At 33.8% G+C, this 14,909-nt stretch overlaps 1 protein-coding gene across 6 annotated transcripts in view; it reads right to left on the bottom strand.

The window, feature by feature from the left end:
• PCDH15 (protocadherin related 15) overlaps positions 1–14,909 on the bottom strand; it is a gene marked incomplete at both ends in the record, with an annotated part of 722,972 nt that overhangs the window by 335,488 nt on the left and 372,575 nt on the right. For all 6 annotated transcript variants that reach the window (XM_082633167.1, XM_082633165.1, XM_082633166.1 and 3 more), the window contains 2 exons: positions 542–654; positions 10,274–10,382. In XM_082633167.1, the coding sequence (XP_082489293.1) occupies positions 542–654; positions 10,274–10,382 (222 nt within the window). The remainder of the gene's footprint in view (positions 1–541; positions 655–10,273; positions 10,383–14,909) is intronic.

Below are 14,909 nucleotides of genomic sequence, written 5' to 3'. Positions count from 1 at the left end.
TAAAGAAATAATGAAACATATACTAAAATAATTTCTGGACAAGCAAGATCTTTTCTTTTTAGTTTTGAAAAAGCAATAACATTAAAAAACATAACACATTATTAAAATAAAAATATATATAAAGCCAGGCACTTTTTAAATACATTCATTGGTTAAGCTTTTGTGGTCAAAAATTAAACCCACTTGGTAAAAAACAAACAAACAAACAGAAACCTAAACTAAATGTTAGAAGATGTAGTAAATTATAGTATGTAGAATTACATACATTTGACCAAGGCATCTATTACATATAAAAAATCAGTATTTGAATAGCACTGTAATATAAAAAGTTATGTTAAAGAAAAGCAACATGATGTATTAGAACAGTTGCACTTCACCTTTTTAAAGAAAAATTGGCTAATTGCAGTTCAAATTAATTTTAATTTTTATAGCTTAAAAGTCCCTACAGTAGCCTCTAGAGGATTCGTTGATAAACACAAGAACATTAGAACATTAGCTATATTTATAAACTCAAGAACATTAAGCAATTAGTTAAATTTACCTTAATAACCAAATCAAACTTCTGGTGAAAGTCTCTATTTACTGGCTCCAGGAGACTAAGTTCTGCAGTCCTTGGATGCATATGAAAAAATCGTGGGTAATCCTCAGGAGTCCCTGAAAGGCATTGATATTTCAGCACTTAATTGAGAACAATAAGTAATATGTGTATTTGCTATATCTATTTCCCTTCATTAATTGAGGAAAAAAAATCATAATTTTATTAGTAAATTAAGTTTCAAAATTATACAATCTAGGGAAAGCAGATGCAAATGTGGTATATCATTCATTAGTTTATGAGTAAGGGGGCGAAAATACTTGTTTGGATGATTTTCCAAATATCTTTTATTAAGTGAGCGCTTTAATTAATTTGAAACTTCATCACATAAAAGAGATATAAAGTGTATCGAGAACAAATTTTGAATTATAAAATTGTATTTTAGTGGTACATAAATCTTAATTATAATCTGCATGGTCTTTCACCATATCTTGTGACAATGACTAGTAATTTGTACCAAATATCAAGTTGCTTGGAAATTAAAATAAGAATATTCTGTTCAAGCTGGCAAATATTTTTCTTAAGAAGTATTCAGCTAAATATATCAAACATATGAAATAAATATTTTGAATTACTCAGTGTCTAGAGAGGATATTTCTTTGTTTTTTGTGGTACGCGGACCTCTCACTGTTGTGGCCTCTCCCGTTGCGGAGCACAGGCTCCAGACGCGCAGGCTCAGCGGCCATGGCTCACGGGCCCAGCCGCTCCGTGGCATGTGGGGTCCTCCCGGATCGGGGCATGAACCCCTGTCCCCTGCATCAGCAGGTGGACTCTCAACCACTGCGCCACGAGGGAAGCCCGAGGATATTTCTTAAATGCAGTCATTTTAGTGAGTTGAAATTTTCTTGAATTGTATCATCTTCCTTTGTATAATACAACATTCTTTTTTTCCAAAGTGAAGATAAAGTGGAAGTCAACTCATATAACTGTGGAATATAAGCATTTAGCATAACAATAATGATAAGAATAAAATAACATGGCTGCCAATTATTGAATCCTACACTGTACTAAATGCTTTATATAAGTAATCATTGATAACTCTGTAAATCATTCCCATTTTACACAGGAGAACTTAGGAGATTTGCAATATTAAGTAATTTGTCCAAAGTCAAAGAGACAATGTCAGACAGAACTTGCATTCAAATCTAGGTTGACAGACGCCAAACATATCCAAAAATGCATTAATTGCTATACTCTTTTGCTTCAACTATGAAACAAGAAAGAAAATTTTCCTGGGCATTATGTGAGGGGAGAAAATGTGTGCCAGTAAAATAGACTTAAAAATCCAGAAATTGGGCTTCCCTGGTGGTGCAGTGGTTGAGAGTCCGCCTGCCGATGCAGGGGACCCGGGTTCGTGCCCTGCTCCGGGAGGATCCCATATGCCGTGGAGCGGCTGGGCCCGTGAGCCATGGCTGCTGGGTCTGCACGTCTCCGCAATGGGAGAGGCCACAACAGTGAGAGGCCCGCGTAATGAGAAAAAAAAAAAAAAAATCCAGAAATTAGGGGTTCCCTGGTGGCGCAGTGGTTGAGAGTCCACCTGCCGATGCAGGGGACACGGGTTCATGGCCCAGTCCGGGAAGATCCCACATGCCACGGAGCGGCTAGGCCAGTGAGCCATGGCCGCTGAGCCTGCACCTCTGGAGCCTGTGCTCCGCAACGGGAGAGGCCACAATGGTGAGAGGCCCACGTACCGAAAAAAAAAAAAAAAAAAAATCCAGAAATAGTCAAAATTGCGCTTATGATAAAGGAGCCGTCTCAAAATAATAGGGGAAAATGGATTTTTGAATAGGAGCATTAACCTAATAGGAGAGACAGAAAATGATAAAATTGTGTCTATTCTTCATACAAAAAACTAGAGTACCCCAAATGGAGAAGATATTCATGCACAATAAGCAATAAAACAACATAAGAGCTAGTAATAGATGAAAGCATGGATGAATTCTATTCTGTGAGAGTGGGCATAACTTTCCTACCTATGGCTCAAAATAAAGAATTAATAAGGAAAAAGAGTGATTAAATTTAATGGCATTACAAATTGCATGGCAAAACACAATAAACAAAGTAAAACTGGAGGTGACAAAATAGGGAAATATTTGTATTTACGTCAGAGACAAAGGCTTATATCCTTAACATATGTAGATCTGCAAATTAGAAAAGTAAAAGATCAGCAATATATTTTAAAAAAAGTTTTGGGATAGAGAATGAACAGATAGTTCACAGAAAGAGAAAGGCAGACGACTCTTGACCACACACAAAGATATTCACCTTTATACATAAGAAGAAAAACTCAAAACCACACTGAGATTCTATTTCTCTCTTGCTCAGTTAGCAATGGTCCAAGGTGGATGCCAAAATCTATGAACTGAATTTTTGCTAACGATCCCACCATTTTTCTCACTATATTGGTTCAAATCTCCTTATTCTTCTAATACAACTCTGCATATATTTTCCAAATGATTCTTCCTTGTGTCATTCTCTCCATGGGTTTCACTTATATAGTGTTAGCCTCTCATTCAGAGTCTTGTCATTTCATTCTACCACTGTGATAGCCTCCTAAATCTTCTAACATCCCATTTACTTATAATCACTGAAATGAACTTTACTTGAACTAAATGCCACTTTACTCTCCCAGTTAGCTACATACAATTTTTACTTATTGTTTACTGTGGTGATCCCCAAAGTAGGATTGAGGAAAAAATATCAAACCTCTTGAATTTCTATGATATCAGTTGTAATATCTCCTCTTTCATTTATAATTTTATAAATTTGAGTCATCTTTCTTTTTAGTCTAGTAAAATGTTTGTCAACTTTGTTCACATTTTCAAAAAAACAGCTTTTAGTTTTATTGATCTTTTCTATTGATCTATTCTATTTCTGTTTCTTGTTTCTGTTTTATTTATTTCTGCTCTAATATTCATTATTTCTTTCCTTTGTTAACTTTGGGCTTAATTTGTTTTCATATTTCCAATTCCTTCAGGTGTAGAGTTAGGTTGTTTATTTCTGATTTTATTTTTCTTAATGTAGGCATTTCTCACTGTAAACTTTCCTCTTAGAACTGCTTTTGCTGCATCACCTAAGCTTTGGTGTGTTGTGTTTCCATTTTAGTTTGGTGTGTTGTGCTTCCATTTTTATTATTATATAATTGTCTGGTGTACAGCATTATAGTTAAATATTTGTATACACTACAGAGTGATCACCACCACAAGTCTAGTTACCACCCAGTACTATACCCTCTTCACCCATTTTGCCCATCCCTCAGCCTCATTCCCCTCCAGTAAATACTTATCTGTTGTCTGTATCTATGTTTTCTTTTGTTTTATTTGTTCATTGTTTTTTTTATATTCCACATATGAATGAAATCATACAATATCTGTCTTTCCCCATTTGATTTACTTCACTTAGCATAATACCCGCAAGGTCCATCCATATGGTCACAAATGGCAGTATTTCATTCTTGTTTATGGCCAAATACTATTCCATTGTGTGTGTACATATGTATATGTATATATGTGTATATATATATATATATATATATATATATACACACATACACATATATACAGTGGTATATATAGATATTTTATATATATTTATATATATACCACTTCTTTATCCATTCATCCATCACTGTATACTTGTTTCCATATCTAGGCTACTAGATAAATAATGCTTCAGTGAACATAGGGACACATATATCTTTCAAATTAGTGTTTTTGTGTTATTTGCATAAATACTCAGAAGTGGAATAGTTGGGTCATATGATAGTTCTATACTTAATTTTTTGAGGACTCTCCATATTGTTCCAAAGTGGTAGCACCAATTTACAGTCCCACCAGCAGTGTGCAAGGATTCTCTTTTCTCCACATTATCTCCAACATTTGTTATTCCTTGTCAATTTGATAATACTTATTCTAACAGGTATGAGTTGATATTTCATTGTGATTTACATTTGCATTTACCTGTTGATTAGTAATGTTGAAAACTTTTTCATGTGACTGTTGGCCATCTGTATGTCTTCTTTAGAAAAATGTCTATTCAGATCCCCTGCTCATTTTTAAATCATGTTGTTTGCTTTTTATTTTGCTGCTGAGTTGTATGATTCCTTTATATATTTTGGATATTAACCCCTTATAGAATATATGATTTGCAAATACCTTGCCTTTTCATTTTGATGATTTCCTTCACTATGCAGAAGCTTTTTTGTTCCTCTCATTCTAGAGTTAGTAAATTGTTTCTTCTCTATTTTATTCCTAGTCAACATAACTAGAAGTTTGTCAGTTTTACTGCTTCTTTCAAATAATCAATTTTTAGTTTCATTGACTTTATCTATTATTTTTCTATTCTCCATTTGATTAATTTCCACTCTGTTCTTTATTATTTCTATCCTTATGCTTTCTTTCTTTTTTTTTTTATTTTTTATTTTTTTTTAAATTTTTTTTGCGGTACGCGGGCCTCTCACTGTTGTGGCCTCTCCCGTTGCGGAGCACAGGCTCCAGAGGTGCAGGCTCAGCGGCCATGGCTCACGGGCCCAGCCGCTCCACGGCATGTGGGATCTTCCCGGACCGGGGCACGAACCCATGTCCCCTGCATCGGCAGGCGGACTCTCAACCACTGCGCCACCAGGGAAGCCCTGCTTTCTTTATTTTAGTTTCCTTTTCCAGGGTTTTAGTGTGAACAATTACATTGCTGATTAAGAATTTTTCTTCTTTTTTAATGTTGGCATGTACAACTATACATCTCCTTCTGACTGTCACTTAAGCTGCATCCCATAAGTTTTGGTATAATGTATTTTCATTTTTATTTATCTCAAAGTATTTTTCTAATTTCCTTTGTAATTTCTTATTTGAGCCGTTTGTTATTTAGTAGTTGTTGTTTAATTTGTGAGTCTGCAAATTTTCCTTTGTTATTCACCTCTAATTTCATTCCTTTGTGGTCAGAGGATGTAGTTTGTATGATTTCAATCATTTTCAGTTTAATGAGACCTGTTTTACAACCTAGCATATGGTCTATACTAGAGAATATTCTTGAGAAGAATGTATATGCTATTGTTTGGGATTGAGCATTATATTGATGTCTATAGGATCTGGTTGGTTTATAATGTTGTTCAATTCTTCTTTTGCCTTGCTGATCTTCTGTCTAGTTTTTAATCCATTATTGAAAGTATAATATTGAAGTATTTAACTACTGTGCTTGAATTGTCTATTTCCCCCTTCAAGTCTGCCAGTTTTTGCTTCACTTCTGGGCTCTATTGTTAGATGCATATATGCTTATAATTGTTATACCTTCTTGATGGGTTGACCCTTTTATCAGTATAAGATGTCTATCTTTGTCTCAAGTGAAAAATTTTATTTTCCAGTCTATTTTATCTAACATTAGTAGTGCTACTTCAGCTCACTTTTAGTTATTATTCACATAAACTACCTTTTTACATCCTTTTATGCTCCAACTAGTTGTTATGTCTTTAAAATGTGTTTCTTACAGATAGCATGTAGTAAGATCATGTTTTTCTTTTTCTCTTTTTTATGTATTGTGCCAATCTGAATCTTTTAATTGGAACATTGAATCCATTTACATTGATTGTGATTACTAAAAAGATGGTATTTACCTCTGCCATTTTGCTGTCTTCTATATATCTTATGTTCTTTTTGTTCCTCTATTGTTCCATTACTGCCTTATTTTTCATATGTACTGCTTAAATTCCTTTGTTTTGTGCTTTACTATAAATCTTCAAATTAGGTAAACAATTAAATTGTCAAACTATTCTCCTAGCGGCTATCCTGGGAATTAAGATTGATGTCTTAATTTTTGACAATCTAATTTGGACTAATAGCAACTTAACTTCAATAGTATATAAAAATTTTACTCCTGTATAACTCAATTTTACCTTTGCTCTTTGCTGTTATTATCACAAGTTTCATGTTTCTACTTTGTCCATTAATATAGATGTATAATTATTGATTTATGATATTTTCTTTAAATCAAATAAGGGAAAGAAGAATTACTAGCATGTGTGTGTGTGTGTATATATATATATATATATATATATATATATATATATAATGTCTTTTATACTTAACTATGTAGTTATGTTTACCAGTGTTCTTTATTTCTTCATGTAGAACTGAGCTACTTTCTATTGTGCTTTCATTTCAGCCTTAGGTCTCTACCCTTCGGTATTTCTTGTAGCAAAGGTATGTTACTGATAAATTCTCAGATTATCTGGGAATATCTTAATTTCTTATTTATTTTTGAAGGATGTATTTGCTGTATTTAGAACTATTAATGAACATTTTTTTTCCTTTCAGTTCTCTGAACATGTCATACTAATGTATTCCAGTATCCATGTTTCCTGATGAGAAGTCGGGTTATAATTTTATTGAGAATCAATTTCTATTATAAAGTCACCCCTTTTTTGTTACTTTTGAATTATTTTTTGTTTGTGTCATTTGACAGTTTGATTGGGATGTGTCTAAGCGTGGATTCATTGTAGGTCTATCCTTTTGGGGAGTTCAATTAGCTTCTTGGAGGTATAGATTGTTTTCCTCAAATTTAGTTTTTGATCATTACTTATTCCTATATTCTTGCTGCCCCTTTCTGTTCTCTCCTTCTGGGACTCCTGTTATGCATAAATTGGTCTACAGAATGGTATTTTTTAGGTCTCTGAAGCTCTCTTTGCATTTCTTCATTCTTTTTCTCTTTCATCTTCTCAGATTTGGTAATTCAATTGACCTCTCTTCAAGTTTGCTGATTCTTTCTTCTTCCTGCTTGAATCATCATTGAGCCCTGCTAGAGAATTTTTAATTTCAGCTGTTATACTTTTCAACTCCAAAATTTGTTTCCTTTTTATAATTTCCATCTTTTTGTTGATATTCTCTATTAAGATGACATAGAATTGGCTCAGGCTACTGTCGGTAATCAATAGCAATGGCAGTAATTCCCCCATTGACAATAATGATGGTAGGACCAGTGAAGGGGTTGGCAATAGTCCCTGGATAACCTTCTTACACACATCAGCATCCACATCCTCAAGTCTAGTAAACCGACTATCAACAATGTGTGAAAGTAGAAGAGCTTGCCACCTAGCAACTGGGAAAACAAGCTCTGAAGAACACATACATTCAGAATTATCTGGATGGACATAAGGGAAACTAAGAGTTCTGGAAAAGTAGGTAAAATCAGAGCCATGGGAATCCTGTCTTGTGGTGAAGGAAAGGGTTTGTGCTTCTATTCTTAACAGTTTTGCATGACTTAGGACACATACTTTATTTTTCTTCCTAATGGTAATAACAACATCAACTAACATTTATCGAGTGCTTTTTTCCAGGCACTAATATTGACATGAATTAGATCAAATTCTCAAAACCTTTTATAGAAAAATCTATTTTGATCACTCCCTTTGTCAAAGGTCTATTTTAAAGAGGAACAATCTGAGACAGAGAGATTAAGTAACTCGCCTAACATTATATGAATAGTAAGGGTTGAAGTCAGGATTTAAACATGGATAGTACAATTCCAGAGGCTATGCTCTCAACACTTACAATGTCCTCTCTGTCTTTTAGAAATGTACATACTATGAAAACATATCAATTTATTTAACTGAGCTGTGAAAACAAAGTTAATGATAGAGGTTATATATATTATGTAGTACTATCCATTATCCTAATGTTGGAGGTTGATGAAACTTAACGTCATTACATCATTTTTCTGTTCGAATTCCTGCATTGGTTCCACGTTTCACTCAGAGTAAAAGCCAACAAAGCTCAATAGTATACAAGACTATATTTTCTGGTCCCCCTTATTTCTCATACCCTCTTTCTTCTACTTCCCCCTCACTGACTCCTCTCCAGTGCTACTGGCCTCATTGATGTTTCTGAGACTCATCAGGCAAACTCCTGCTTTTATCCCTGCCTAGAAACTCTTTTCCCAGATATCAACATGGTTAACTCCTTCAAGTTCTATATGATTTTACTCAAATCTCACCTTTTTGATGAGACATATCCTGATCAATCCTATTTAATACTGGAACACCCCTCTGTACCTCCAATCCCATTCATCAGCTCGATTTTTCTCATAGCACTGACTACCATTTATTTTGTATAATAAATACATTTATTTACCACATTAATTGTTTATTGCCTGTTTCTGCTGCCCGAAAACCAGTGCTACAAAGTGAGGAATCTGTCTTGCTCAACAGAGTAAGCACTCATTTATTGAAAGAGATTAAATTTTTTAAAGTGAAAGAAACATGAATATCAGTGGACACTATCCCATTCTGAGTAACATGGTTCCCCAAGACTATCTTTAAGTGTAATGCTTTGTACTTTGCACAGGCTGCATCAACTATCTAAATAATTTTTATCCCATTTTATACTTGAAATCCCCTCTCTTTCTGCTAAAATAACTGTAAGCAATTTTCTTAGAAATCCTTAGTACTTTACTCCCATGAGACCACATGATATGTGGCTCATACTTTATTTGTAGTACTTAAAACCATGTATTTTAATTTATCTTTTGGCACGTTTCTATCCATAGACTCTACCCCTCCCTAACCTAGAACATTTATCCCTCATCTTTGTATCTATAGCATCTAGCATAGTAATTGACATATCGTCAAGCCCTCAGTTAATAAACAATGACTATTTCCTTTTATGTATACCAAACCCCCTACAGACTTAAAAGAGACTTCTGTTTATAAGTGCTTTAAAAAAGTTTAATAGTCTAATCTATACAACTGACTTATAATACGTATGTAGTTCTAGACACCAAAGGCTTCAAACAGAATTACTTGAATTTTCTTTACAGACAGCATTTCTAAGTAGGATATAGCATCATATTTTGAAATCTGTCTAATGTCTCTAGGTCGTTGTGTTGTTATATATGTGTACACGGGGTGGGAAGGGGTTAAGGGTAAAGTTAAATTCCATTGAACAGTTATTTTCAAGCATACTTCAGAAGTGACCTTCTTCATTAAGAGATGTATGGTCTGTTTTCCATATATCTGTCTCTCTGGAGACTATAAATCATGCAAAGCAGCAACATCCATATTTTAGCAAAAGCAATTTAAGAAGAGTGGCATAATCAGATTCTCATTTTTGCTTTTGGTACAACTGGCAGATATGCACAAGAATGGATTAAAATGGCTTCTGTGAAATTGTTCAAGGAAAAATTAACCAAGGGTATAATGTTTCCTTGGGGTAACATGATCTTTCTCTTTCTTTTTGGCTCCGATAGCTCTTATGTAATTGTCACATATTTTTAGAATTATGTAATGGTATCCAACCAATGATAAAGTACTAGTAGAGCAAACAGTGTAAGTTTTTCAATTGATTTTCAATTTTTTCTTAGAGAATTCTTTATGAGGTGATACAGAGGAAACTACCAATAGGTGGATTAAATCCTATTTTTGGAGTTGTTTTACTTCCTCAATAAAAGTGTTTCTACTTGTTGTTCTACAAATTTCACTGAGACTAATACTAAAGAAGAAAAATGGTTATTTTTAAATGGTTATTTTTAAATTTATTTTTACATAAAAAATAATTTCAATAAAATTTCTTAAAAATAATTTCTAAAAAGAAAATCTTTGTTATTAAAGTTTTTTTTTTTTAATTTGAAACATTTTTTTTCCCTACATGATTCTAGAGCTATAACTGAGAGTGTAAAATGTTAGCAGATACAAACCAACAAGGATGGAATAGAGGATGCCTGGCCTATCTGATGGTGGCTGAATATTCCGGTCCTGATCAATGGCTTGGATCGGTGGGGTAACAATGATGGGGTTCAATTCTTCCTGGAAAAAAAAATCAGATAGTTTAGTTCAGCTTCATTACCTCAGAAAGAATTGACACACAGATATTGTAGTCTGGACAGCTAGATAACACCTGAGCCATCAGTTATACTCAGATTTCAAGATTTGTAGTTGAACACCATAGACTAGTTAATTTTGAATCTGAAGAAGGACAGACATTATAATAATCTCCAAGAGTGGCCTTGCCTGTTATCGTGGAAAAAATAAAAGCAAATATATTCAGAGACAACCCTAGAAAGGTAAACTGAGCTCAGAATGACTGGTATCTCTGGCATATTATCTTCAATTATTATAATTCTTAATTTTAACTGATTCTAATATCTACCCTTCTCTATATATAATACTGGACTCATCATTGCTTGGATTTGTGGTCTGTATTTTAATCGAATAATTTTATAGCATTTAGAAAGAGAACAGTTATGTTAAAATAGTAAAAACCTCATCATCAACTATAAATATATTCTAGCACTGATAATTAAGTGATTTGAAATTTTAGCAAGCTATATCATTTAATACCTAAATAATTGAACTTATCAATTATTAAATTTTATACTTTTTTCATTACATTTTTCATTATATTTTATGTGTTGTTTACACTTAGAAACTTCTCTTTTTCAGTATCTTTTTAAAAACCCACTTAATATACATTTGATATTTAAAATCTATTATAATCTCCCTTTAACAAAAAAAATAAGATTTAGACTACATGAAAGAAAATTTGCTGCACAATTGTCAATAACAATTGGTCAATGTCAATTTGTGGACACTGTTATTCTCATCTCATGTTATATTGTAAGTATACTATTTCCCAGAAGCTTTTGAAAATATTTAGCCAGATTCCTGTCTGTTTCTGTATGTTAACTAACAGAGAAAGGAAAAACAAATCTAACATGTTCACAATACTCTTATTTAGACACATATATACTTAACATATATTCTTAAGAGGCCAAACTACCATTTCTATTTTTCTTTGATTAGTTTTGCTTTTTTCAAGTGGCAGAAATATCAAATTGTTTGAAAAAGTGTCATACATTTTGAAATATTTTTCCTTTGTGAACATTTAAAAAATGTAATATTAGGGTGGGTGGCATGGGTCAAGCTGATCACTTTCAACTTTTTATGTGATCATAGAAGAAACACAAGTGGAACAGTCACATATATCTTTGAAGCTTATATACTACAAAATATATGATGTCTGGTTCTTTTCAAAACCTTCCAAACAGTACTGATAATTTTTTTTAATTTCTAAAATTTATTTATTTTTTAGTGAAGTATAGTTGATTTACAATGTTGTATTAGTTTCAGGTGTACAGCAAAGTGATTCAGTTATACACACATACAGATCTATTTTTTTCAGATTCTTTCCTCTTATAGGTTATTACAAAATATGAGTATATTTCTCTGTGCTATACAGTACATCTTTGCTTTGATAATTTTCATCCTTAAAATGGGGGAGCAAAGAGCACACATGTGAAATACTCATACAGCCATGGCTCATGAACATCACATCAGTTTCTGCCTGATCACTGGAACTTTATGCACATATTCAAACAAACAAACAAAAACACCTCAAGGAACTAACAAAAAATACTCTTGTTTTATTATTTCCATGTATTCCAATATGTATCTGAAAAATTTTCAGGTATATTTTTTACCTTACAAATTGTGACTGACTGTTGTATCCAAAATGTGCATTTGAATATCCTTTCAATTGCATATTTGACCTTGATATATAAGGCTTTTTCTTTTGGTCACCTTAATGTTTTAAACATACACCACTCTGCCTTACATTTAGACCCTATTAATACTGTCTCACTGAAGAAAAGTTCCTAATTTTAACATAGTCCTATACATTCCCTTCTCTTTTCATTTATACTTGGCAATTTCCTCTACCTGCACACATACTCTGACCACCTGAGGAACAGTTGATAATTTTCCCTTATCTACATCTACACAGAGACTATTGTGCTCATCCATATCAAAATTTATTGAACATTCTTGCTGACTGTACGTCTGAGTTTCCTTGCCTATAACTTTCTTGAGAGCAGGGGTAAGGCTGATTTACTTTTATATCTGTAGCACCAGAAGCGTATGGGGCACACAGACACTCAAGAACTGTTGAATAAACAGCTTCTCAGCTCCAGATTATTTAGAATATTCTTGACCCATAGATCCTTGCCTTTCTCTCTGGGTTCCTGTGGGACATCCAAATACACACACTGACATTTGATAAGTATCTTTTTATAACTCCTAGACCTTTGTGCCCACAAAGTTATTGCACCCAACTGGAGGGAAAAATAATGTGGCCATGGGAGTGGATCAAAATGCACAGATATGGGCTCAGAGTTTTTTACTGAGATGGCCTTTTGGGTGTTACAGTAAGTAGTCTCATAAATATTCTAGTAGACTGAGTGGTAAATGTCTGTATCCTACAACAAAACATACCAAACTTGCTAGTAAGTTTTCAATAAGCTATCTAATTCCTCAGAGCTTGAATCCTAATTTTCAAAGTGAGGTTAATAATATCTACATTCAATAATTAATGTGAGGATTCATCAAAGAATGTATGTAAAACAGTAAGCGGCATACTTAATATATGGAAATTATTAGTATTATCAAAATTAATATTATTTTTAATTGTGTAATATTGACATTAAACTTGCCTCCAAACTATAAGCAGAGAAAGAGATGGAAATTTTTAATTTCAAGCTGGAAGCTTATTTGAAACCAGATCTTGCATATTTTCCTGAAAACATGACACTGACATGAATCTTGAAGGTATTATTTAGGATTACAAAATTGATCATATGTTTCAGGGAATGAAGGGGGACTATCTATCATTACTATTTAATTTTAAACAGAGATTTGGAGGTAAAACCTGTAAAGCAAATTATTTAAAGATTATACTTAAACACAATTTTAAGATAGTGTATCAGAGAGTTGAATGTTCACTTAAAATGAACATTTCATTTTACTAAATTAAAAGGAAGCTTCAGTGATATTCTTTTTCTGTAGACTCAGACACATTACAGTTTCACATCCAATTTAAAAACTCATTCCCCACTCTTTGATTAAAGAAATTTGTGATAACGCTTTGATTTATAAATATTCTGATGAGTTATATAAATGTATCAAGCACTTGCTGTGTGCAAAGAACTCAACTAATTGTTCAAGTAGTGTTAAAAAATAGGTAATAGTTATGGAACTATGAAGGAGCTCACAGTCATGAGGATGGGGACTCAAAGTACATGAACACAATTTAGAAAAAAAATTTATAAAGACATTTATCAATAAATATTAAAAGAGAGCTCTGGTAGAAAACTCATATGATCAAATATTATGAGTGAATTAGTCAAGATAACAAGAATCAGAGATATTCAAACACGTGCAGCTTAAATAAAGCAAATTTTGATTCATATATCAAAGGTGAGATTAATAAAGATTAAAAATATGCCAGCATTTGATAGAGGCTGGATAGGGAGTTTAAAAACATACACACAGGGCTTTCCCTGGTGGCGCAGTGGTTGAGAGACTGCCTGCTGATGCAGGGGACGCGGGTTCGTGCCCCAGTCCAGGAAGATCCCACATGCCGCGGAGCGGCTGGGCCCGTGAGCCATGGCCGCTGAGCCTGCGCGTCTGAAGCCTGTGCTCCACAGCGGGAGGGGCCACAACAGTAAGAGGCCTGTGTACCACAAAAAAAATAAATAAATAATACACACACACACACACACACACACACACACACAGGGGGCTTCCCTGGTGGTGCAGTGATTAAGAGTCCACTTGCCAATCCAGGGGACATGAGTTTGAGCCCTGGTCCAGGAAGATCCCACGTGCCATGGAGCAACCAAGCCCATGCACCACAACTACTGAGCCTGCGCTCTAGAGCCCACGAGCCATGACTACTGAGCCCCTGTGCCTAGAGCCCATGCTCTGCAACAAGAGAAGCCACCACAATGAGAAACCCAAGCACCGCAACAAAGAGTAGCCCCTGCTCGCTGCAACTAGAGAAAGCTCCCGTGCAGCAACGAAGACCCCAATGCAGCCAAGAAATAAATAAATAAATAATTTTTAAAAACACACACAAAATTGATGATATATAGATAGATAGATAGATAGATAGATAGATAGATAATCTAGGGCTATTTTGAGGAGAGTCATTAAAGTGCCTTATAAACAGTGCAGTTTAATTTTCATATAGTTGGCAATGGAAAACTTCTACAGGTGAATAGCAAGTGTATTTTTATCATTCTGATGAAAAAAATCATCCTAGAGTGTCTTGTAGGTACAGAATAACATAAAGAAAAAATATTTAAAACTGTACAACCCAGTAATAGCCACTGTTAATATTTTGAGGTATTTTCTATCGGTATTTATCTTCTATGTATCATCTATCTACCTGTCTGTTTACACAGTGATATTTCACCACTTTGCATATATAAATTTTGTTGATTATTTTTACCTCACATATTATAACCACTGTTCTAAGTCAATGCATCTGCTTTTCAA

Source organism: Mesoplodon mirus (assembly GCF_964341445.2).
Source record: "Mesoplodon mirus genome assembly, chromosome: 2".
NCBI classification, from domain to species: Eukaryota; Metazoa; Chordata; class Mammalia; order Artiodactyla; family Ziphiidae; genus Mesoplodon; species Mesoplodon mirus.
This window is presented reverse-complemented; position numbering and strand designations above follow the sequence as displayed.